The sequence below is a fragment of the Mauremys reevesii genome, linkage group 9 (assembly GCF_016161935.1).
Source record: "Mauremys reevesii isolate NIE-2019 linkage group 9, ASM1616193v1, whole genome shotgun sequence".
Classification (NCBI taxonomy): domain Eukaryota; kingdom Metazoa; phylum Chordata; order Testudines; family Geoemydidae; genus Mauremys; species Mauremys reevesii.
Genome location: NC_052631.1, coordinates 21,548,699 through 21,575,771, shown reverse-complemented (window position 1 = coordinate 21,575,771; position 27,073 = coordinate 21,548,699). Strand labels below are relative to the sequence as shown.

The following is a 27,073-nucleotide window of genomic DNA, read 5'->3' as shown; positions in this document are numbered from 1 at the left end:
TGTGGGGAAGGAAGAGAGAACAGCTGCCTACTTCATCTTTAATATGATGAGAAAAGGCAGGGAGGGAAGGGAGTGGTGGTAAAATAACTGGTTCCCCATCTGCTGTAGTAATCTCACTCTTGTTACCACAGGGTGGAGTTGCACTCATGGTAGAGCATTGGTGAGAGAGTTTTAACCTAAAACTTATGGTAGACAGACCTCCCAAACAAACCAATGAAGCAAACATTTCAGTTTCTATCCTACTATGTTTCCTAGGGTTTTTTAAGGCTTACAGTTCGTAAAGCACTTTAAGAATCTTTGTTGAAATTGTTGAAGTGCCAAGAATTTTTAAGCTTCTAAAGGATTATTTTATTACAGAGAATAGTGATATATTCAAAATTATGAAAAACATGTCAGCAGTATCCTGTTTAAATAAGAAATTAATCTCAAGTATTCTATATATTATAATAATTTGAGGAAAGACTCTCATTTTCAAGCAAATATGTTGTCATAACAGATTGCTAGCATTGCTCAGTTTTCAAAAAACATTCCTTCTTTTTTTTGCCAGGTGCAGTAACCCTGAAAAATGTGTAGCTTAACCTAAACTACAGCTAAGTACATAAGTCCAAGGAAATCATGAGCAAATTACCATTACATTTCAGTAATTGCGCATGTATTTTTCATAGTTTCTTGAAAATACATTACAGAAGTGATGAAGACAAACACCCCCTAAAAAGCAACATAAGGCATCAAAATATTTAATGACAGTTTATTGTGAGAGTGACTGTGGGCAGAAAAGAGAGTTACTATCATTATATTTAGGGCAAGAACACCTCGGATCAGCTCTGGCCAAGAATTAAGTTAAGGGAGCCAAGTTGCTGATAAATGCTCAGATAACACACAAACCAGCACCTTGCTTTGTCATTCATCTTTTTAAATCCCAGAAATACAAAAGGAAATTCACTTCTTTAAAAAATCCGTGTTAGTGCAATGTTATGGTTAAGAATTAAAACAGTATCTGTACATTCAATTTAAGTACTTGCAGCTACTGTAATTCAGCTGCATTGTACATTAACATTAGGGGTGGTGGGGTACTACGTATGCTGAAGAAGTAAGGTTATGGCTTCCAGGTGAGTTACAACTTTGCATTTCCTGACTCCCCTTCTGTGGTAGTGGGAGCTGAGAGTGCTCTGCAGCTCTAGTGTCTGACAGGGTACATAATACTGTATGTTGGTTTACTGTACAAGTTTTTTTTGGTGTGTAGTTTTTTGCATGGGTGGTGGCAAGGGTTATAGCAGAGGGGTCGCCATGTTAGTCTGTATTCACAAAACAATGAGGAGTTCTTCGGCTGCATGAAGAAATGGGTTTTTTTTACCCACGAAAGCTTATGCCCAAATAAATCTGTTAGTCTTTAAGGTGCCACCGGACTCCTTGTTTTAGAGAAAAAGTTAATTTTGCCACATTATCTCCCTTCTCTCCCTTTTCAGCTGCTTAATGCAAGTCCTGAAGGTTTTCAAATCCTAGACATACCTGAATTCTGGGACAGGGAGGAATGGTCAGCCTGTATGGACTATAAAACATTCCAAGAGCCTTATTGAATTTAAGCTCAGAAAGTTTTGCAATCTGTGTGCCACGTTGTGTTGTGATCCCGTAAGATTTCATAGGATAGGAGCATGTCTACACTTGCCATTTAAAGCGAAAAAGTCCCTTTTTTGCGCAAAAACCGCGGGAGCATCTACACTTGCCGATGACTTTTTGTGGTGAAGCTCAGAAGATTCATCGCAAACAGAAAACCACCTCCATGAGAGGTGTTCAGTTCTTACCGGTGATACTTTTGCGGTGATGTGCAAGGGAAGACACATTCTTCCTGTTTACACAGCTTTTAGCTTCCAGAGAATATCTCACAATGCCTACGTGGCCACTCTGGCTAGCAGCTCTGCTGCTCTGAAGCCAGGTAAACAGACGTCCGCCCCATCCCCTGAAAAGCCCCCAAAACTTTGAAACTCCCCTTCCTGTTTTCTTGGCAAGTGCTCACTTATCATCTGGCCAGGTGATAATGGCTGATCCACAGAGCAAACTGTCCCCTGCTTGGAGCAATGCTGAGCTACTGGAGCTGATCAGTGTTTGGGGAGAGGAGTTTGTGCAGGGAGGTAGGTAATAGATAGATGCCCCACAATCACCCCCTCACCTCTTCCCACAAGGCCTATCCTCAAAATGGAGAGAGCTGCACTGTGGGATAGCTGCCTTCAGTGCACTGCTCTCATCGGCAACAGAAGTGCTGCAAACGTGAACACAATCTGATGCCTGTGGAAGTGAGTGAGAACCCAAACCAGCGCTTTTCATTTACCGGTTCCCTATTACCGGTGAAACTGACAGCGCAAAAACTCTGCAAATGTAGATATAGCTTAAGTTGGGTCAGGCCAGGTCACCTTTTGGATGCAAGATCTTAAAAAACTTACTGTAAGTGGTGTAGGAAGCGATTTTGGTGAAGCACATTTCCCTCTGATTCAGTAATGAAGCAATGACCTAGCACACTGTAAACTTAAAACAGAGCAGTCTTCTGACAAGTTTAGCACAAATCATGGCAAAATTTGGCTAGCAAAGTATGAGCAAATATAAAATACTATCTGCCAAGCAGTTTAGTCCTTTACATAGGCATTGATTCAGGAGGGCTTCTCTCAGTTTAACTGGTGGCTTGTTGCACAGAATACTTGATTCTTTAAAAGAATACTCTTAACATATGGCAGTTAAAGAAATAGATGCATTTTAGGAATAAAAGAATAGAGAGATGTGCTGTGCAGAGGACTAGAAGCTAACAGCTAAGTAAAATTTCTTTCCTGAATCAGGGGACATACCAAATGGTAATACCTAGGTGCTGCTCCTCCTTCAGTAGATGGACAGATAACATAATTTTAACATCCAGACATTTTGATGTGTTTTGTCAGATTCATGCTTCTTAGTTCCCCATGCAACCCTCCTGATCACTTCACCTCAGTAGAGAATGTGCAATAGACCCAGGGGCACCCCTCTTATATTTAACTGCAGATTCCCTCAAACTGATTTCCTCTTGTCTTTATCCATAAAATTATCCAAACAGTTCAGTATGTCAGAGCTTGCTTTGGTCTAGTGATCCCAAACTGTTCACAATAGGCTTAGTGTGCAGCACTGGTTCATCAATTCCCACGACTGCTGTCAAAGATCAACTCTAGATCTCAAGATTTTTTCCTCTCTCTGTTAAGCCTTGGATTCATAAAGGGGACAGTTGAGCAGATTGTGACTTCTTTAAGCAGTGACACACTTTCCTCCATTCCCCAAATCCGATTTGTAGGTGGACTTTCAATGGAGTTTCTCATGGTGATGCAAGTCCAGGGAGGTGGTTGCTTTAGGAACTTCTCTTTTTAACAGCCCATACAATCTTGTGGAGAAGGCTGCCTATAGGATTATTCCCTAGCTCGCTGAGAGTCCCAGGTTTTCACCTTGGGGTCTATTTGGTGAGAATACAGGACACTGACATGTTCCCACCCTGGTAACTAGCTTTTTGGAATGAGGATTATTTATTTCTCTTTGAAGATTTACATTTATCCCCTGGATCCTGTGTTCCCTTTGTAAACCAAAATTCTGTCTTCCTTTCATGAAATGGGAACTAACTGCTACTCAGTAGTGATCTGTTTATCCAAGAAGGTCTGCTTAGTTGGACAGAACACAAAACGGGGACTCAAGAGGCCCCGGGTTCTATTCCTGGCTCTGCCTCTGGCCTGCTGGGTGATCTTGGCAAAGTCATTTCCGCTCCCTGCTGGTTTTCCCATGTGTAGAGTAGGGATAATGACACTAACCACCTTTTGTAAAGTGCTTTGAACTACTGATGAAAAGCCTTATATATAAGAGCTAGATTTTATTGGTTATGACCTATTCTTTCATTAAGACCCAGGAGTGTTGTATACTGTTCCTGCTTTTCTTCATAAGATGTCTTTTTCATATCAGCCTCAATCAGTGTCTGACACTGTAAGTAGGTAGCACTATCTAGACATATATGAGACCATTATATTTTATTTCAACTACAGAAAACCATTTTGTAATTCAGGCAACATTTTCCCTTTTATTTGTTGGGGCAACATTTCTCTAAGGCCAGCTGGGCAAGGTGGATTAAATATTCTATTATTTAACAGTAGTCAGAAGAGATGGAGAAGTCAGTGCTTTGCCAGGCTAAGCTCTCTCTCTATTCATGCAGTAGCTTTCTCCTGGCCAGAGAGATGTATCTCTTCTTAGCAAGGAATGCTTAGGCTAGCAGCATAGTCATCCTTGTATATTTTCTCAAAACACTGCATGCTTTCATGTTATCAAAAGCTGTTTTCAGAAAGAGGTTCTTAGGGCAGTGAGATGTAGTTTATTTTCAAGACCCTTTCCTCCGTTGGTGGACTGTCAAAGGTTCCTAGGCATTCTAATTGGCATCATGTAGGTGCAGAAATAGGAATGTTTACTTGGTGTCCCTTGCTAAAGAAAAGAACATTTTCTAGTGACCCACTTGGGAGACATCCAAATAACTTTCATTCACTTGAAGCACCCACAGCTTTATTTATTACCTACCTATCTGACTTGCTGTCTGGGTGGATAATCACAAACTGATGAAGAAAGAGCAGGTGCCGATGTTTCCCTGGCTCATAGCCTAGTACACTAACCTCTAGACAGATACTCTTTCCTTTATTCTTTCAGTTTAAAGAAAGACCCTTTGCTTGGTCTAAGGAATTCCTGTGGAGCCTGTTACTATGGTGTAATTATGGCCCTGCTCCTGCAATGAGCTGTATACAGGCAGACCCCTGTGCCTGTGTAGATTCATTGATATTTTAATGGGATTCTGCATGGATACAGGCATATGTCCGCACACAGCTCATTGCAGAATTGGGAACCTATGTGCCAACCAGACCAGTTGGTCTGTTAAGAATAGTCTCTTGGAAGAGGTGGAGGGATACTGTGCTGCAAACGAAAAGTTAAACATAAAGCAGCCCCCACGCACAACTACCTATAGAAGGAATAAACTGTTAAACAGGGCGGTTTTGTATACTTCGCACCTCACTGCGCCAAAGCTGTGTCCAACAAGATTCACACTATACTTGTCAGAAATCTGCTTTGTGTGAAATGGCACTGAGTCACTTCAACTATAAATAAACCAGTAATGTGTGAAGAGTGGGATAATTTAATGAGTCTTTCTTATGACACACATGATAAATGTCATCACGAGATTATGTAACACATGAAGCTGCTTTTAGCATTAAGCAAGGAGTTTTGTTTTTTGGGTTTTTTTGGGGTTGTGGGGTTTTTGTTTGTTTTGGTCTTTTGAGGCAAACATTTTACCCTCTGTAAAGGAAGCTTCTGAAAAAAAGTCTTGCTGAGAGATCCCTTTACATTTCTTCAGAATGGAAAATTTAAGTGTTTTTATATCCTTCTTTAAAAAAAAAAAAAAAAAAGGGCAGTTTGTGAATGACTGGTCTGATCCAGCCCAAAAAAACCCAAAACACTTTAGGTGATGTTCACTCATCAAAAATTGCTGAGATTCCATAGCCCCAGAGACAATTCCCTACCTTAAGAGGGCTTATCCCCTCTCTACTACTTGTTGTGTACCTGGTTAGGAGTCCCATCTTTTCACCCTCTTTCCAGAACTGGAGTTTGGAAATTGTTTCATTATGATTATCCCATATGTGGTAATTAATATCTTGGGTAATTTATGTTGAGATTTGCTAAGCATTAAGTCCACACATACACTGATGATAAGGACTTCTCCACCAGAGTGAACATCAGCCACCTGGAGGAGCCCGTGTCTGGTCATAATTATCAATTGTGTGTCTTCCATTTTGGAGTTCAGCCAAAAAGAGGAATAAAGTATTCAGGGCTTGAAGGGTAGCCTTCTTTCTCCATCTTCCTAATAACCAAACTTCCTTGCCTTCCTCTCCCCCACCCCCCCGGCCAACCTGTTGGTTTTGGTTTTTGTTATTGTTTGTTTGTAAAAGTTGTAAATCTTTTGAAAGAGATGCTCTTTTCCCCCTCCCCATCCAAACACCTCTGCAGTATGCAGCAGAGTAGTTGAAACCTCCTTCTCCAAGGTGAGGTAGTTCTTATTTCTGCTCAGTCCTCTCTCCTGGGAGCAGCCTGGAGCTGTTCCTGTCCCACAGTCCTTACAAACTGTAGCCACGTAGCATTCCTAGCCTGGTGGGATGGATACTGAGACACCCAGAGTTGTTGACTGAGCCCTTATTTCCTGTGAAGCTGTGCTGCAGAGATGAAGAATTCCTCACATGGTTGTGGGGGTGATGACGACTACATATCAGCCTTTCTGCTGAGATACGGCCCTGAAAGAAGAAACTGAGAAAACTATTGGTTTTATGGGATTTTTCTGCCTTCAACTCTTTGCCATCCCACTTGTGTGAAAACTCTGGTGAATATCCATCCACCCACATTCCCCCCTGCTTTTTTAATGTACTTGCAAGGATGAAGAGCTGTGAAAAGTGGGGGTGGAGAGATCATCATGCAAGGCCATTTTTTGAGAGAGAAATCCTGAGTCAGGGATAGATTTTTGGCACTTGAATCAGGGACTGTGAGGAAAACTCAAGATTCCTGTTTTCCCATAGCCATTTGAACTTGTGAACTCAGCCTCCACAGGCCTAGGAAACAGTGCTAATATAAAATAGAAGGGTTACACTGTTTGCCAGTTTCATTATTGAAAAGCTTTCTCAAATTTATAGAAATAATAGATTTAGGAAGGAGAAGCATACAGTTGTTTTTTTATTGCAGAGATAGTTTTGTGCATTTTCATACCGTACGGGATATTGTGCAAAAATGAATATTACTCAGTACATTTTAACTTTTTACCATTTTTTTTTACCAATAGCCTAGTCTATAATACATCAAGCAGCAGTCTCCTCCAGGGTAGCATGAGGGACTTCAGGTCAGCATGTCTTCTCCACTGGCTACACTATTAAAGGGGCAATCCCAGGGGTGACATTTTGCAGGACTGGATACATCTAGTATTCCTATGCAAAGATTGGCAGAGTTTGAAGGTGTCTATTAACACTGAGCTCTAGATTGTGCGTGACAGGCACTGGCCGGCTTGGGATTGGTGCAGACGCACCACCCTATGTTGAGCTCTGGAAGGGATTTGTCTCTGATTGGCACAATCCCTCCTGGAGTTCTGCAGCATTCGGGGGGGGGGGGAAGCATGACCACTGTGATATACCATAGGAACGTGCTCTTCTCTTGATGGTTGGATGTCTCCATGCCCTTTTCTGTATGGTTAGGGGTATTAGGAGGGAGCATTTCTTGAATACAAGAGCGAAAAAAATGCTCTGGTGTCCTAGCACTTGCACAAGAGCTAGGTGCAATCTGAGTGTTTTACAGATTAATGTGCCAGGACCGCCTAACATTTTTTCATGGTTTTAAGTTGAAGGTGAGCAGCCCAGCGGTGAAAGTGACTCTGAAATCTCACATTTTTCTGTGAGCTACTTGCTAAAACTCCCAGCCCAAGGTCACAAATTCTGAGAAATTGTAAAATAGTATTTTATTTCTTCTTTCGCTCTTGACTTCTATAATAAGGCTGTTCATCAATGGAATACAAAGTTTGTATTTAGTTTCTTTTATATGTTGAGAATTACAGCCTGACCTGTACTGCCATTTGTAAAACCAGTGTATAATCTCAAAATATTATTCTGAAAGTGCAATAGAAGATTTACAAAAATTAGTGTTTGTTTAGTTAGTCTTAAATAATTATCACTGCTGTTTTGGAATATTTGTCCAGCCTCTAAGAATTTTCAGGCCTAATTATCTCACATATGAAGATTGGATGACAGGGTTTTACAAAAGTAAAAAACCAGCTCAGATCTAAAATACCAAGTCGTAGTTGTTCCTAAAAATGCTGTGCAGGCAAACTGTGGCTGTGTATAGTTACCTCTGGGTATTTGTCTGATCTTGAGATTTCTTTTCATCAGTGAAATTTAGTTATAGAATAGCCTATTTTTTGTTTGGGGCTGTTGCAAAGAACACAGATGTCTGTTTCATTTGGAACAAACTGTGTGGCATTAACTGTTCCCTGTGTTGGATATGTGCTCAAAGCTCCAGCTCAAAATGGACATTACGATATAGAAAGTAAATTCTTTAAACACCATAGCGTCCTATAATTATAATTCACAGGAAATGTAAGACAAAATATTTTCAAGAAAAGATTTTATGTTTCTCAGATACATTGAAAAGAAAATAACTGGAATGGATTCCTACCTATTATTTAATTATTCAATATCTTAAATCTATTTTGGGAAGATGACATACATACCTCGATTCTTTTTTGGATGGAATGTACACCTGAGTTTGGTTTATTCAGCTGTATATGGTCTTGTCCAAAGAAAGAAATGTTGTTTGATTGAAATAGATTCATGTTTTTAAATTACCAAGGCAATTGTTTATATTTCTGAAATACAGTTATGACACTCTGTTTGTAAGCATCATTAAAACTTCTAAGCAGTAATCGAAGAATGGCTATCGGAAGGGAGAATGATGCCGAAGGTCAGAAATATTCAAGTGAAGTATTGATTTGTCTCCCCCCCCCCTTTTTTTCCCCTTTAATGAGGACTAGAATGTTTCCACATCAGTTAACTGCCTTCAGAAAGCACCAGAAGGTCACACCAGCCTCAGACTGATCCTTTTCTTTGTGTCTATAATATAATTGGCCGATTGTGCTAGTGATGAGTGAACCCCCTCCCCCATCACAGTCTCAGCTACATGTTGTTAGACCTCATTGCTAGTTCCCTGAGGAGAACAGCACTGCTACACTCCTCACTAGCAAAGGCAGTGCCATTGCGCAGGTTGAAACAGCAGAAACAGCATCCATTTTAATCTGCAGGAAGCTTCTCGCCTTACAAGGGCGTTCTTTTCTCCTTCAGATGCTGTAAATTTTAACTGTGCAGCTTCTGTAAACATTCCTGGCTTTGGTGTCTGCTCTCTGTATGATGCACTGAGATGGTACACCAGGAAAACTGTTCGTATCAGGTAAGAATTAAAGCTCTGTTACGAGGGGAGAGAAAGGCCTGCCTTTTTCAGTGCAGCAGGTTGTATCTCTTCAGCTTCTACAGTATTGTTAGTAGTGGGGTTTGTTGTAAATCTGATGAGCAGTGTAGAAAATAATGCTTAGTTGGCTTGTAAAATGTGAGTTATATAGGTATAATCTGTCCTGACATGTATGCCATATGGATAAAGGAACTCCTTTAAATGAAGAGCTTTTTAAAAAATGGGAAACAATTTTGGGAAGCGAATTATGGAACAAATAACAGGTGCATAAAATAATGGTAAACAATATTTTTAAATGTTAACTTTGTGTGTCAGTGCCTGAGTTCTTGTGCCTACTATACAATGCTCACTAATACAGTAAAAATATTTAGATGAACTAAGTGGAAAAGGAACAGATAACTGATTTATTTTCTCTAACACTTCCATTCATTGATGCTTTACGTTCAGTAATATGTATTCATCTGAGTCTTTATGTACGAGCAGCATTTTACGTTATATAATGCATCAACACTTACTCTGTTACAAGTATAAATGAGAGTACTTGATTTAATTTACTTGTATGAAGTAGCTGTTTTAGCACCTTCATAGTTATATTTGAAGAGAAATTAGCTTTTAATATTTTTAAGAGTTCTATATTCACTGTCCGTAATTGCCTATTTATCACGGTAGAGGCGTTAAAATGTAATGGTCATTTTCAAATGCTGTCTTTTCATTGTTTACATTATGGTTTGCTATTTTGATGAATAATCAAAATATGGATTAATTGATTGCAAGCTCTTTGGGGCAGAGACAGTGCCTTTTTATGTGTTTTGTAGCACAGGGTAGAGTCCCAATCTTGGTTGGGCTCTCTGGGCACTGCCACAATGCTGCTAATCAGAGATGAAGATGAGAAGATAATTGGTAACAAAGACTAATGTATTCCCTTTCCATAGGGCAAAGTAAGAATTTAGGCGTTTACACTGACATTACTTCACTTTCCTAACAATAGAGAGACAGTATTATCACACACACACACCTACGTTACAGATTGCACTCCTAGGGCTTGGTCCTGCTTGAAGATTAATGTTAAACCGATATATCTGCATGCATAAAATAGAATTATAGCATGAAGGGAAGTAAACCAAAGTACCAGTATATACACATAGTACATAGAGTTAAAAAAATATTTTTGAGCTTGAAGATTTTTAATCCAATTAGCAGTTTAAAATAATTATTCCAGTTTACCCCCTTCTAAAAATGTATTTAAATAGTTTTCTGAAGCCTTTAGCCTGTCATATTCGTAGTTTAATAAATAGCATCATTGTTGTGTCTCTAAGAATGTTTTCCCAGCATAGTTCTGGGAACTGAAGGGTTAAAGGTCGCCTATTGTCTCTTCTCAAATGGAAGCCAGTCTTCTGGGAACTGTGACTTAGTGAAGATACATTAGCTTCAGTGAAGAATGCTGATATGAGGCTGGGTAGCATCCTAAAGCATTTGGTTTTGTGTTATCATAGTATGGCTACATTTTTAATAATTTTAATCTGCTTATTCGTTACAATGTGTTCTTTCAAAACAAAAATACTGACTATAAATCACTAGTCATGTGTGAATCTTTATTTTAGAAAAATATCATATGAGAATGATCTTTGTTTTGTTTAAATAGCTCTGTTTGGTTGGCCGGAGCAACAAAACAACCCAAATAATCAAACCCTTTAACCTGGAGGTCAAGTTTTAATCCTTCTGTGATCAGCAATCCAGGGTTTAGAATCAAACTACAAGCCATAAATGATTGGATTTCAGCAAGCTAGAGAGGAAGGGTGGCTTCCCTAAACATGGGCTGTGATTGTGTGTGTGGAGGGAGGGGGAGGAGGAATGTCAATGTTAAGGCTGCTATAGTGACGTGTGATATCTGTGGTCAAATTCCTTTTTGAAATGTGCTTTAGGTTTCATCAGAGCCTTAAAATACACTTAATAAAGAGAGAGACCCTATACAGTTTAGATGTTAAATCCCTGCAGTGGCTGTTTAAAAAATAAATTCAGAATTCTAAGCATGACTGTATATTATGCTACCAAAAGAATCCTAGAGTGGTGGATCAGTAGCACAGTTTTATCTTAGACACCAAAAAGCAATTCATTTATACACATCTCACTACACAGATCTTGTTTGACCTAAATCAACTGCTGCTGCTACTTTCTAAATTCTTGAGAAGATGATCCATAAAATTAGATTTTTTTTAATTAACAGAATTCACAATTCCAAGAAGAAAAATGCTAGATGTTTATTAAACAGTTTTAGATCATATTCTAAATAATATGATGCAAACCCTCCTGGGAAGGTTAATGATCTGTGCTTTTATATATGGAATCTCTTACATTGGAAGAATTGTTGATTGCAGTGGAATTGAATGTCATATGGTAATGAAATATGAATCCTTTCACTTCTAGGTTATCAATCTGAATCCATACCAGGTCAGTGGTGACCAAAAGTTATTACTACCTGAGGCTGTGTAGTGGCCTCCTTCCAGTTCCCAGCTGATAAATATTACACAAACCACTGCCATCCCTACTAGTATTGATTCCATAGGCATGGACCCTTTCACCATTACAGATCGCCTATCCAGTTCAGGCATATTGGCATTGGTATGTTGGTAATCTTCATTACAGCACCATTAAAAGTGATTTGAAATTATTTTTGTAAGTAATGCCAAACACTTGTTAAGATCAGTGAAATATTTAAGGGAATATGTGTGTATTGTTAACATTATGAATAAGTACAAGTTAAAAGTAAATTGCAAATGTGTTTTCAACTCATCTCCCAAGACCAGTGTTTTAGGGCTCTCTTTTTTTCTCCTGCAAATTTGACATGAAAATACCAGAACTTGCACATTTGTTTAAGCAGCAAAGAATCCTGTGGCACCTTATAGACTAACAGGCGTTTTGCAGCATGAGCTTTCGTGGGTGAATACCCACTTCGTCAGATGCAAGTCACCCGACGAAGTGGGTATTCACCCACGAAAACTCATGCTGCAAAACGTCTGTTAGTCTATAAGGTGCCACAGGATTCTTTGCTGCTTTTACAGATCCAGACTAACACGGCTACCCCTCCTGATACTTGACACATTTGTTTAAAATACTTGAGACCGCTATGATGTCATCAACGTGCATCAAAGAGAAACAACCTTAACTAAGGCCCTGATAAGTAAATAAAAGTAAATAAAATATTTTGTTATAATGTACTTCCTTGCAATTTAAATATACCCATGTACTATTTTAATGATTTAGGATCTTAAGTATTAAATAATAAAGCATTTCGGTTCACCATTAAATCCTTAAGGTGCACTTTGCATAGAGTAACAATCTGAAATCAAGCTGATGTCAGCTTCTTGCATATTTTCTTCGTCTTGATGAATGAATCTATTGTGAGCTCTTCAGATCAGAGTTTGCCTTTTTGTTACATAGATGCTACCATAATACTAATAACATGGCAGTAATGTTCAATATCACTACCTCAGACTTATTTCTGATGTTCTTCTAAAAGTTGATAAATTTCTGGACTCCAAAACATTTAAACTGAATCTCTGTGTAATATAATACTCCCTAAACAGAAAATTGCCCATGGGAGCCATTCGGTTTTGCAGACTAGCGTCAATTTGGATATATACCTATTTCTGTTGACTGAAAGGTCAAACATTCTTGGGCTTTATACACAGATAGAAAACTGATATGACCAGTTAGTTTTGATTTTCTTAAAAGTCCTGGAATTAGCTCAAAAACAGGTATTTCAGGAAGGGTCTGGGACACAATTCATGGGACAAGATCCGCTTAGATGGAATTTGAATAGTATGGCACTGTCTACACTAGGATATTTACCTTTTGCTGACAACTTGTACAGCTTGAATTGTGGCTAAAAACTGTTTTAATTCCATGTGTTAACTGAACTAAAACATGTTTAGCATCACTTCAGAAATGTGATTAGACCTTCAGTTTTCAGCCTTCCCTCCCCGGAACAGTTCAGTCCCCAAATCCTGTATTCGGATCCCTCTTCCTCAACATTTCACCCCTACCCTACTCCACGCTTTCTGTATGATCTCTGTGCATTAATGTCATATGGCGCTCCACAAAGTTTGGCAGCTGTATACACGTGCTGAAAGATCAGGATGCCCCTCCATATTAAAATTGTATTAAATTTGACTGGCTGCACTTCCACAGAAAGAAGGGGAGAGAGTGATATTTCTCAGTAAAGGCCTCTTCCTTTGCAGACTTCTTAGGGAGTTGGTCAGCTTGTAGGCTATCAGCTCTCCATTTTGAAAGGAGTCCTTTCAGTAAAGAACTGTCTGTAGATCAAGGACATGCCAACAGCCACCTGATTTCCTTGGGAAAAGAAAGAGGGGACCTAAAGTACTTGCTGTTTCAGGCCATTTTAGGGACTTTTGCTGCCACAGCTATGTCAATCAGGGCTAACTCTTCTTCACGCCCGTGGCTGATACACCTAGATCAGCGAAGGTCTGGAGTATACACATGGCCTCAGTAATGCTAATGCCAACTACTGAAAAATCATTAAGGTCTCCAAAAAATCATGAAATTTGACTTATAAATCATTACATTTTTAAACATAACTAATTTGGGTTCCTTTTATTTGCTTTCTGTTTTTTGAGCCTGTAGGATTCACATTTTGAAGATTTCTCAGCAATGATAAATACTAGAAATGAAAGCTGAGAGACTCAGGGAAAACACCAAATACCATGAAACTCAAGATAAAATCACAAGAGTTGGCAACACTGCAGTCTACTTCTCCTGTATTGGGGCAGAAGACATGGCACCCATCCTATCTTCCAAAATCATTCCTTTCTTCAGCTGATTTCTGCATTTTGTAAATGCTACAAACCGTTTTGTAACAAGGGAGCTGGAGCTCAATAGATCAATAGCTCCAGGGCACACTGATCACCAGTGGAAAAACTGCTACTATTAAGTAAACTAAAGGAGCCTGCTGCCATGGAGATGGGGTCACGGGAGCTCTTTAACAGACAGGTTAGAATGCAAGGATGAGGCTGGCTCTCTTTTTCTCTTTGGAGCTGTGAAAAAAGCTCCCCTTCGCTACCTGGAAGGTGCTTTCTGCTCATTCTGTGAAACGTTTCAGACGTGTCTGTATAAATGGGAAGACGGATGATGGCCAGCCTTCAGAGCGGTACTTTCATAATTAGGACCGACTTTAAAAGAGTTTTTCTAAAGTAACCCATTCAGACCTTCATAATAAAACAAGTGTTCCTTAAATAACTGTCCATTGATATGACATTTCTCTAGGCTTGGCAGAATTTTATTTTTTATAATTATGATGGATAACATTGATTATTGTTAAGCATTTTTTTCTATTTTTATCAATTTAAATTTTTACAGTTGCTGGAAATTATTGGGAAGGTCAGATAATCATGTAATGATAGCTGAGATTCAAAAAGATAAAGCTTTATAACCATTAAAATGCAAATTGTCAACATCCCATATTAAAATATACAAAGTATATATCCTTAAATCAAGCTCTCAGCAGTTCTCAAGCAGCATTTTTCTTACGTTGCCTATCTGTTCACTTTGATTATTATTGATATATATTTTCATACGTTTGTGTGCACAGTGAAATCAATGTTTATTGACATTTGCTGATAGAAATGTAATCCTTCCAAACTTGTTTATAACCTAACCATATATGAAAAATGTTGTAAATTCTACTAATAAATAATAAACTAGCAACCACTTTTGAGATTATTGCGAGAGGTGTTCATAGGTATAGGTATTCTAGTTGGGTTACCATGATCAGTTAACTAGATAATCTGCTAAAGTGCACTATTTGGAAAAGATTGGATCCATTCTCTTTATGGCAAACCTTAGAAAATGTATAGTTCATAGTTTTATTTCATTGACTCAGAAAAGTGTTATCTGTGCATAATTAAATCTGAATATTTTAAAATACTCATAAAAATTTCAGTTATCGTATTGCCCATTTTTAGTAACCTTTAAAAAAAAAACAGCAGAAGGCACTTACTGTTTCTTGCCTTACTATCAGTATGAAAAAATAAGATTTTAATTTTAAGACTAAGTAAGAGTTAATCTGTCCTGTTTTCTTGCTTTTATAAAACCTGAAAATTGAAATGCGTTTTCCCCCAGACTTTGCATGCACAAAAAGATGGTATACTTCAAATTGATATGTAGTTTATATCTTCAAGGGGGTGACTAATTTTGATCTTTGAATATGAAGGAGTGGGGAGGGGGTTGTTACATTGCATTCTTAACTGTAGCAGCTTGAGCCACAGGAAGGGAGCATGGCCTCTTGCATAGAGCACTGAACAGAGAGTTAGAAGACTTTGGTGTTCTATTCCTGGCTCAGCCAGTGACCTTGTTTGTGACCTCGGGGCAGTAACTTCCTGTCTTTATGCCTCTGCTAACTCTTCCTCCCTTGATCTCATCTATTTAAATTATGGAGTCTCTGCCTAAAAGAGTTTATCTCCCTTTGTGTCTATACTGCCCCACACACAATGAAGCCCCTATCTTGATTGGGGCCTCTAAGTTGCTACTATGATACTACTAATAATAATAAAGTAGAGCTGCACTAAATATGTGTTCCAGTTTTTATGTTAGGATGCCCCAAATACAGCCTCAGGGTATGGCTACACTGGCGAGTTGCAGCGCTGGTAGTTTGCAGCGCTGGTCGTCCAGCTGTGCAGGGCCAGCGCTGCAGTGTGGCCACACTGACAGCTACCAGCGCTGCAGTGTGGCCACATTGGCAGCATTTGCAGCGCTGTACTGAGAGGTGCATTGTGGGCAGCTATCCCACAGAGCACCTTGTCCCGTTTTGGCGCCGTTTTGGCGCTGAGTATTGTGGGAAGGGGAAGGAAGTGTGTGGGTCATTCCGCTTCCTGTTCCAACGCCCCGTGGTGCATCGCTTCACTTCCCAGCAGTCACAGTTTCGCCGTCCACGTTTCTTGCCATTGTGAGTGCAGCACGCTTTCAGTGTGTGAAATGGAGCCTGAGCTGCTGAGGAATTTGCTGATGACTGTCGCCAGCACATCACGTTTGGCAGTTGAGCTATTCCTTCAGCTCCAAAGTGACAGTGAGGAGTCCGATGATGATATGGATTTGCCTAAAGCGGGTGACATGAAATTGCTTGTGGCGGTAACGGAAATGCTCAGCACCGTGGAACGCCACTTTTGGGCTCGTGAAACAAGCAGTGAGTGGTGGGATCACATCGTCATGGAAGTCTGGGATGACGAGCAGTGGCTGCAGAACTTTCGTATGAGAAAAGCCACTTTCATGGGACTGTGTGCTGAGCTCGCCCCCACCCTGCGGCGCAAGGACACAAGATTGAGAGCTGCCCTGACGGTGGAAAAGCGGGTGGCTATTGCAATCTGGAAGCTGGCAACTCCAGACAGCTACCGGTCGGTCTGGAACCAGTTTGGAGTGGGAAAGTCGACCGTTGGAATCGTGTTGATGCAAGTTTGCAGGGCCATTAATCGCATCCTGCTAAGGAGAATCGTGACTGTGGGGAACGTGCAGGACATTGTGGATGGCTTTGCAGAAATGGGTTTCCATAACTGTGGAGGGGCAATAGATGGGACGCATATTCCTATTCTGGCACCACCCCACCTAGCCTACGAGTACATTAATCGCAAGGGGTATTTCTCTATGGTTCTCCAGGCGCTTGTGGATCACCGTGGGCGTTTCATTGACATTTACACAGGCTGGCCTGGAAAAGTGCATGATGCACGCATCTTTCGGAACAGTGGCCTGTTCAGGAAGATGCAGGAAGGTACATTTTTCCCAGACCAAAAGATCACAGTAGGGGACATTGAAATGCCCATTGTGATCCTTGGGGACCCCGCTTACCCATTAATGCCTTGGCTCATGAAACCCTATACAGGGAAGCTGGACAGGAGCCAGGACCGTTTCAACTACAGGCTGAGCCGATGCCAAATGACTGTGGAGTGTGCTTTTGGCCGTTTAAAGGGGCGCTGGCGGGCGCTTTATGGGAAGCTAGACTTGGGGGAAAGCAGCATCCCTGCGGTTATATCCGCGTGCTGTACCCTCCATAATATTTGTGAAGGGAAGGGTGAAACATTCAGCCAGGCATGGACCAACGAGGTGCAAGTCCTGGAGGCTGAATTTGCACAGCCAGACAGCAGGGCTACTAGAGACGCCCACTACAGGGCAACAAGGATTAGGGATGCCTTGAGGGAGGAATTTGAGGCTGAAAGCCAACAGTAATGTTTTTTGCCTTGACCAGGAGTGCTGTGCACCTCAGGATTGTACTGTTGCATGGTGATGGAGGTTGAGTACAGAGGGTAAGGGTCGTAGTTCTCTGGGCTCATAGGTGACCGTACAGGTGTCGGGGGCAGCTGGTGATGGTGTAGGTAAGAACCTGGATGCTGGGGAACAGGACTTGGAGCTGACATTGGTGCATAGGGGAAAGAGGTTTGGGAGGGTGGGGGTTTGGCACGGTAGTGCTCTGCCTGCATTGCTACCAGTGACTGCATACAGTCTGTTTGGTATGCCATGAGGTTTATAAGCTGCCTCGTGGTTTTCTTCAGCGTCAACGCCTTTCTCCTGCTTTCTGTTTCCCTCCAGTGCTGCATCTTTTCTCTCCATTCCTGCGCAGTTTTATTCTCTATTGCACACTGGTTCATAACTGCCTTCACCAACTCTTCCTTGCTTTTGTTAGGCTTTCTTCTGAGGTTTTGAAGCTTTCTTTCAGTCACTGATAAGACCGGCCCAGGACTACTCAAGATCACTATAAAAATACAGCAAATGATACATTTTAAGAGAGCTTGCATTGTGTATAATCTGAAGTTAGTTTCAAGTCTCACACTATAGCATTCCTCAGACATTTCAAACACAGCTAGAGAATTCACAGCCTCCCAGAAATGGTAATGGTAATTAACCCTGGGGTTCCTGCCACGGTTTGCTTGGGCAGGGTGCTTTTTGCTTCATGGGAACAGTGCCTGTTTTTGGGCTTTGTTAAAGGCAGGCAGCAAGCAGCACTTGGGGAAAGCAGCACTGCCATGTCCCTCAGGAATTACCCCTGGGGTTCCTGCCGTGGTTTGCCTGGGCAGGGTGCTTTTTGCTTCATGGGAACAGTGCCTGTTTTTGGGCTTTGTTAAAGGCAGGCAGCAAGCAGCACTTGGGGAAAGCAGCACTGCCATGTCCCTCAGGAATTACCCCTGGGGTTCCTGCCGCGGTTTGCCTGGGCAGGGTGCTTTTTGCTTCATGGGTACAGTGCCTGTTTTTGGGCTTTGTTAAAGGCAGGCAGCAAGCAGCACTTGGGGAAAGCAGCACTGCCATGTCCCTCAGGAATTACCCCTGGGGTTCCTGCCGTGGTTTGCCTGGGCAGGGTGCTTTTGCTTCATGGGAACAGTGCCTGTTTTTGGGCTTTGTTAAAGGCAGGCAGCAAGCAGCACTTGGGGAAAGCAGCACTGAAACACTCCCTCCATTTCCCACAGGAGTTAATACTTGAAGATATCTTCCCTGCTGCGGGTTACCAAAGAAGCAAGGGAGGGTCTCCTACAACAATGCGGATTCTGCCCTGGCCCCTATGCAGCTGGCCTGTGTGCAGCCATGGTTCCCCCACCCCTCCTGGAACAGTGGCGCGGACACGTTAGCCTGACTGGGTCAGGACCACACTGGCTCTCCCTTTAAACTTGGTCACGCGAATTGCCTATGCTCTTGCAGAAACTTTTGAAGAGATTACAGAGGCAGATTACCGCGACGTGATAGACCACATCAATGGGATATGTCTAGGTATGCTGGCATGCAGCCATACCACCCCCCCTCCTCTCCCAAAACCTTTGCATTGCAATAAAAGCTGCTTACCTGGGACCTGCTCCTGTGATTCTTCTGCACCAAGCCCCAGGGGCTGCGACTGGCTAGCTTCCTCCTGGCTTGAGAAGAGCTCCTGACTGCATGCCTCCTGGGACTCTGGGGTGTCTTTCCCCCACCACAGTAGCCTCACTGTCTGCCTCCCCCTCCTCTACAGGCTCTGAACTGTCCATCGTGGTCCTTGGATTTACAGAGGGGTCACCCCCATGAATCAAATCCAGCTCCTTGTAAAACTGGCAGGTCGTGGGGGCAGCGCCGGATCTGCGGTTCCCCTCACGTGCTTTGCAATAGGCACTCCGCAGCTCCTTTACTTTAACCCTGCACTGCAGCGCGTCACGCTCATGGCCCCTTTCCAGCATGGCTCTTGATACCTGGGCAAAGGTATCATAATTCTCTGGCTAGAGCGCAGCTGTGCCTGCACAGATTCCTCCCCCCAAACACTGATGAGGTCCATCAGCTCGCCATTGCTCCATGCTGGGGCTCGTTTGCCACGTGGAGGCATGGTCACCTGTAAAGATTCACTGATTGCACTCCACACCTGGCTGAGCAAACAGGAAGGGGATTTTTAAAATTCCCGGGGTATTTAAAGGGCGGGTCACCTGAGGCCAGGGAAGTAGAGTCTGACCTGATGAGCAGAGTGGCTGAACAGGCATTCTGGGATACATCCTTATACCCTGGAGGCCAATCACAGCGCTGGTGTGTGGCCACACTTGATGACCAGCGCTGCAGCACCAGCGCTGGAATCCTTATTCCCCATGCCGAGTGAGGTGTACGGCCAGCGCTGCAGCCAGGGAGTTGCAGCGCTGGAAGTGCCCTGCAGGTGTGGCCACTTACTAATTGCAGCGCTGGTGGAGGCTTTCCAGCACTGCAAATCACCAGTGTAGCCATACCCTCAGACTTCAAACTGTCTCTCCCCTAATGCTACCATTTAAATTCACTGAAAGGAGAAACAGTTTTTGTAACTATAACCATCATTCCAGTTTCATAGCTGGCGAAATTTTACATGGACTTCTCTCTCACAAAAGTAACCCTTACCTAATAATACAGAAGCTAAGTGTACCTTATAAGGTAGCTTGGTATGTGTCGTTAAACTGACTGCAATACATTTTGTCTGTGTGTATATTTAAAGCACATAAAGGGTGCCAGAGTGGTTGGCCTGGGGACTGAACTGTTTATCTGAATGGATACAGCACGTATAGCAGCCGTGTAATCCTCTCCAATTGGCTTTATTGCCAAAAACTACAAATGGGAAGAAAGTAGCTGTCTACGGAAATGCCCAGTCAGCTCTGCAATGTTGTGACAACCCAGGAATACATTTGTTTTTTAGTTTAGTTTTCAAGGCAATCATTTAAATATTAGTCGTGGCATGCCCTCTAACAGAAGTGGAGGTATAATGCCTTTGTACAGTGACCCTAGTCCTCTCAGTACTTGAGAAGCTACTGAAAGGAATGACAATTGCTGGTGGCTGCAATGTGACCCTAGAAATGGTAGTTAGATTGTACAAAGAGGCCCTGCTTTATCAGAAACCTATTGTCCAGCATAGTACTGTATTCTGAATTGATTTCTTCTCTCTCATTTGAAAGAAGATGTTCATTGAACAAAGAATTTTCATTTAAGATTGTGATTTGATTTGAGTTAAAACCAGAATTATCAGCTTCTAGACCAGGGGTAGGCAACCTATGGCCTGCATGCGGCCCTGATTTTCTGTGGCACTCACACTGCCCGGGTCCTGGCCACCAGTCCGGGGGGCTCTGCAATTTAATTTAATTTTAAAGAAGTTGAAGCTTCTTAAACATATTGAAACCTTATTTACTTTACATACAACAATAGTTTAGTTATATATTATAGACTTATAGAAAGAGCCCTTCTAAAAAGGTTAAAATGTATTACTGGCATGCAAAACCTTAAATTAGAGTGAATAAATGAAGACTCGGCACACCACTACTGAAAGGTTGCCGACCCCTGTGCTAGACTAATAAGCTAAATCAACTGATATGACTTTTTTTTCTGTCGGATGGTCTCATTACAAAGTTAGTCCTGAGAGAATCTCAGCAAAGACATTTCTCCAACTGTACTTGGATAACAGGGTAATTAGCCTGAAAAAGTTTAAGTGAAGGGCAAGGAAGCCATTTAGGTGAAAGATTCTGTGTGAATGTATTCTAAATAGAACTTGTCTCCTTTTTGTCTAATGCAGTGGTCCCCAACCTTTTCTGTCTGGTGGGCGCCAGACGACGAGCCACTGAGGACCGTGGCGGCCTATGAGCATCCACCAAAATGCCGTCGACAAGCGGCAATGTCAATAGGCGTCGCCGCTGAAATGCCGCCGATTTTCGGCAGCATTTCAGCGGATGCTTGTCTGCCGGCCAGTACGTGGGCACATTTAGACGCCCCGGCGGGCACCATGGCACCCGCGGGCACCATGTTGGGGACCCCTGGTCTAATGAAAGAAGCAAACTATTCTGAGTTGGATACTGCAGTGGTGTGTGTGATTTCATTTCATTTTTCCTAAACATAATTACAAAGCCCAAAAGCTTGACTTTTACTTTAGTGGTGTTGAAGTAAAGTATCATCACATACATTAATTGCATATATTATTTATACAGTGATAGTACATAGAGGTCCCCACCGGGCGCATGGCCCCATGTACTAGACACCATGCATACATATAATAAGAGAGAGCCCCTGCCCCTAAACATCTTATAATCTAAATAGATAAAACAGAACATTTTATTCCCATTGTACAGGTGGGGAAATGAGGGCAGAGACTGTCCAAGGACAGATGTGGGGAACTGAACCCAGATCTCCAAAGTTCTAGTCCAGGGCTTTAACTACAAAACTATCCCTTCTCTTGGATTAAATTAAAATGATGCATAAACTCTTTGTGCAGTTTGTTTAATGTTAACAGTTTAGATGTTTTTTTCATACTCTGAAGTGGGTGTGTGTGTTTGTGTTTAGATTTTTTGGGGGGTTGGTTGGTTTTTTATTTTTTTACTTATTCATTCTGATTTATTACAATGTTGCTCTGTCAGGAAGAGTAAAAAGAATATGCTCTTTATCCAGGGACAAATGGTCAATCCATAGTGATTAACTGCTTCAACAGAACCTTCTCCTTTGCATGAAATGTATTAATCCCATGAGGAAATACTTTGACGGCATTTCTAAATACCAGTTTTAATAGGCAGATGTAGTATTTTATCACTGGATTAACAGTGGGCTGTTTCAAATAATTTAAGGGAGAAGCAAGTGTAAAACAACTGAATAAATGCCAGCTCTTCATGTTGTTGATTAATTTATATTGAAATTATAGAGGAGAAACACTATTTGATATAATCATTGTTTACTCTATACCTGAGTATAAACACAGTATTTACCGTATACAAGAACAGTGAAGGTTTATGAGATAACTTGCCTTGTTTCTTTGATTAGGATGTTTTTAATAGAAAAATACAATTATTTGCTCTATAAATTAAAAAAGCACAATGTCAAGAATCCTTATGCTGTCTAATAATGATCATATATTGTCCAGGCAAGTTAACCTAGAACATTTCTTGCATAAAAATAAATCTCTTTAAAGCATTCCATGCTTTATTTCTGAAAATGAATTTGCCATATAGTGTACAATATTTAAATCCCAGAATGCATAACTACTTAATATAAATTGAGTATTCTGAAAGTATAGTGCAATGATTCTAATCCATGTGTTCCATACCCAAATTTGAAGATTCTGAATGTGTGTTTGATAGCATTTCATATCCTTACTAGGTCAGCTGCCAACTTTATGTACACTAAAAAGGAGTAAAATGTGATCTTTACCTTCAGTGAAGTCAGACTTACTTGGTGTGGTTTAATTTTCATGCCCCTGAGTAAAATAAAAAGCTCTGTGTACCTGCTGACCAAACCTTATCCCCCACTTTCCTGCCCAAACCCCACACAGGTCCCATTTGGTATATGCAATAAATACATTTTTTGAACATTGTAAGATTAAGTGAATTACATAGTATGAATGTGTTTTCTAGTAATTTTGAAGGAGAGTTCATAGGATTTATCCAGGGAAGTCGTACTTTTTTGAAAAACTGCTTATTAAAGCTATGCAGCAGTACAGGGAAGGACTTTTCTTCCCTTTAGCCAATAACTTAACTGTCTCTAAATGTATTTTGAAAGGAGACATTGAGAAATCAAATGATGTTATCAGAAATAAAAATCAGGAGCCCTACTGCAGGAAAAGGGAAGTTAATTTTAGTAACACTGGAAAATGACACATTGAGTCAGCTGTGGCTAGGAATCAAAAATAATAAAAACAAGCTCATAAGTCAAATTCCCTTGTGCAGAAAAAGTACAGTAATTACAAATCAGCCAACTAGGAAAATAATTCATTTTAGCCAGCCCTATTTATTAATGCTTTTTTCTTTAAACTTCTGAGTAGAATGTTTTAGAATATTACTATGCATCGTTTGTACATCATTAAAACTAGTAAGCTAACTGGCAAAATGCATTTTGAGTGAACATGTCAATATAATGTGGGTATTTCATGAGAGACTTAAATAGCAATTTAGGACTGTAAAACAAATAATTTGATATAGAGTTTAGTCGTATAGATACCAGCCCTTTTACTGCATATGTGATATCCTTTGAAGATCACTGTTGCTGCACAGATGTGAAAATTGTAGCCTGGTAACACAAATCCCATCCTACCTGTGTTTATCCTTTAGAAATCTAGGTCCTGATCCAGTGAAGCACTTAAACACATGCTTAACTTTTAGTACATGAAGAGTCGCATTGACTTATGTGCTTTCCTGGAGCGGAGTCTTAGTAGGTGAAATTTAGTGACAGCCATGAAAGCAATGGACTAATAGCATTAAACTAAAGCCAACCAAAGTGACAATGCTGTACAAGCATTGGATTCAGGTGCTTCATCTCCCTCGTGACCTGCAAAGCTCTGACTAAAACAAGTTGGAAAGACCTGCTAGTGTGCATAGTGGGTTTCTGCTGTCTAAATATTTCTACCAGGATCTAGTTAAGGAACTATCATACTAACTTTCACTTGTGAAACGACCCAGAATTTGAACACAGATTTCTAGCTATAAAAGGCTTGTCCCTGCCATGTAGGAGGGAAGCAACAAGGCAAATTATTTCCTTTTTCTGACCTTAAAATTTGTTGCTACAATTAAAACAAAACCCAGTTTGTTACATTATAAAGAAACATAAGCCTTTGCATAATAGGGGCTGAAGATTGCTTTCTATGACACCAAGCTTGCCTCCCCTCTAAATTCCAAACTCTAAAATACACCACCTTAAACTCATTCGCACTTCAACTTTTGCATAACTGCTCTGTGGCCAGAAGACAATTTTTGTCCAAAATTGATCGTAATCAGCAATTTATGAGATTTGTTGGGGGCAAGGAGAGATGTTTTGAAAATTCTTCTAGTGCAGTGGTTTTCAAACGGCGGGTCGCGACCCAGTACTGGGTCGTGGAATGTAAGGCACTGGGTCACAGCGGCTCTGGTCAGCACCGCCAGCTGGGCCGTTAAAAGTCCTGTCGTCGGCGCTGCCCGGCTAAAGCGGGCTAGTCCCTACCTGTTCTGACACTGTGCTGTGCCCCAGAAGTGGCCAACCGCAGGTCCAGCTCCTAGGCAAGGGGGGAGGGGTAACGGGAGAGGCCACAGGGCTCTGCGCGCTGCCCGAGCACCGGCTCCGCACTCCCATTGGCCAGGAACTGGCCAATTGGACCTGGGGGAAGAGGTGCCTGCGGGCGAGAGCCATTTGTCCGTCTCTGCCCAGGAGCTGGACCTGCTGCTGGCCGCTTCCGGGGCGCAGCGCAGTCCATGGTGCCAGAAAGCCTGCCTTAGCATGCCTGCTGCGCCACTGATCAGGAGCTGCCCCAGGTAAGCCTGTGCCCCAATCCGCTGCCCCACCCCAGAGCCTGCACCCCCAGCCCAGAGCCCTGATCCCCTCTCGCACCTCAACCCCCTACCCAGCCCAGAGCCCCCTCCCACATCCTGAACCCCTCATTCCCAGCCCCACCCCACAGCCCTCACCCCTGTACCCCAACCCTCAGCCCTAGCCCTGAGCCCCTCCCACACCCCAAGCCCCTCAGCCCCAGCTCTGTTGGGTCACGGGCATCAACAATTTTCTTCAGCTGGGTCTCCAGAAAAAAAGTTTGAAAACCACTGCTCTAGTGTATGTGTACTGGGGAGGGTTGCTTAGTGTAGTTTTATATATGTTTGTTTGTTTTTCCCATAGCCCAAAAAAACTTTTAAAAACCTCAGATGTGTTTCATTTGAAAGATTTTGGTAAAATCTAGTCTGGGATTTTCAAAGGTGTTGAAGATCAATGGGTGGCAAACTCCCTTTGAAAATCTCAGCACTAATGTGCAAGACTTCTGCTTTTTTCCCCTTGGGGGAAAGGCATATTAAGAATCTACTGGCAAATTAAGAATGTCATCATCAGCCATTGGGCTTTGGCAGGCTGTAAAAGAGCACCAAATGACTGGTGAAGGTCTACACTTCCATTTTTAAAAAAACACCATTTTTTTCTAGCCCCTTTCCTTGGGAGCATTGCCTTTGAAGTATAAACAACAGGACGTAATCACAGCCTGTCTCCCATCAGCCACAGCCAGAGCGTCTAACTCAGTTACCTGTTTCTGGCATGTTCTTTTCTGTGTCCCACAAACAGGATAGGCACAAGTGAAATCTTTATTCCTGGTGTGTTTCTACCATTCTTGGCAGGGTTGGCTGTGCCTGCAGCAGAAACTGTCAATAACCCTTCACTTCTCTCTGAGAAAATGAAGACTGAGGGTTGATGTATCTTGAAGCCATGCATAGATGCTGAGAAGAACCCAAGAAAGAGGCTCCTTCATCAACTACCCATGCAGTGTTTGGGGAGATATTGGGCTAGATGGACCATTAGCCATTCTTATGCTCTTAGGAGAGGAATCTGCGTGCGCTCTCTCTCTCTCTCTCTGCCTCCCTCCCTCCACGATCTCATTGTCCCTGAATCAGAGAGACCAGGCTCCAACCTCTTCTCAAAGGGATCCCCTTGGAGGGAACAGAGTATGAATGTTTCTGTAACTATGCAGTATGGAAAATGTAACCCTCCCCTTGCAAGGTGGATGTGGTGCTATAATATCCAGGCTCCCTGTAAAGCGGGGAGAGAGAGCAGCACAAGCACTGGCCACCAGTGTCGCATGTTCAACAGGATCTTTAAATCCCCCGTGCAGTGGGAGGATCTTCGTACATTCACTCATTCCCTCTTTCCTTCTCCCTTCCTCCACTTACAATTGACATGCAGCAGAATTAATACTCCTGAATGACTTACAACAGTGTCTTCCTCCATAGAAATAACATATTCAGTCTGAGCAAGGATTAAAAAGGGAAAGACATTTGGCTTTGGAAAAAGATGGAGTCATGGAATCCATTACTTCTTAAATACCATTACCAAACTAATTACTATGCCCACAAGTCTGGAGTGAGTAGAAGGCTTTATGAAATCCAAAAGGAATCCTGATATGGAGAGTGGGGATCAGTAAGGAACTTATTTGTGGTGGTTGGCTGGGGAGGAAGGTTCCACAGTGTTCCTTGTATTTGTATCTGCCTCTGCCAGTGGGGTTTAATCTGACTCTGGAAATATTAGAAGCTTGTGACAAGTGAAATCTTTATATTTGAATGCTTCCTTTTTCTTCACTGAGTTGGGATTTATGGTTTTTCTCCTAAAAGCTTTATTATGTCTGAAAAAAATATTCCCGTCAAGGAATCACCTTAAAATAGAAAATCCCTAGTTATGTACTCTGTGAAAGAAATGGATGGGAAAAAAAATCCTCCAGTTGTAGATTTTGCTACTCCTGTCTCTTAAGCAAGTAAGCAAACCATGCAATGCTTGGAGGCAAGAAAGGCAATAAAAAGAATGAAGAGCTCCCGAAATTGGAAAGGCACTGGGTGAATTTCCAAACAAATTATGGAGTTCTTTTTTTGCTTCCCCTAATAGACTAAAGTTGTGAATATTGAAACAGAACAACCAATCTGTACAGAAAGTATTGTGTATTGTACAGGGAGGTTGTACATGAAAGTCCCAGAAGTGAGTCCAGTTTTGCCTCCTGTAGCCTTGACTTTGAACCACACTGTTTTAATTTTGTCATAAGATACCAGGTTTTCTCTGCCCTGGTGTAGTCTGCTAGGCAAGTTTCCATCTATTTTTATCCTGCACTACCAGTGGCTGG

General features: G+C 41.7%; 1 protein-coding gene across 4 annotated transcripts in view; it reads left to right on the top strand.

Annotated features, from left to right (window-relative positions):
* Positions 1-27,073, top strand: part of LOC120372166 (schwannomin-interacting protein 1) — a 116,301-nt gene that overhangs the window by 46,108 nt on the left and 43,120 nt on the right. The window contains exon 1 of one of the 4 annotated variants that reach the window (XM_039489004.1): positions 8,817-9,006. The exons of the other annotated variants lie outside the window; for them this stretch is intronic. Within the exon in view, the coding sequence (XP_039344938.1) occupies positions 8,977-9,006 (30 nt within the window). The 5' untranslated portion in view covers positions 8,817-8,976. Of the gene's footprint in view, positions 1-8,816; positions 9,007-27,073 lie in introns of those variants that run through there. 4 annotated transcript variants of the gene reach the window in all.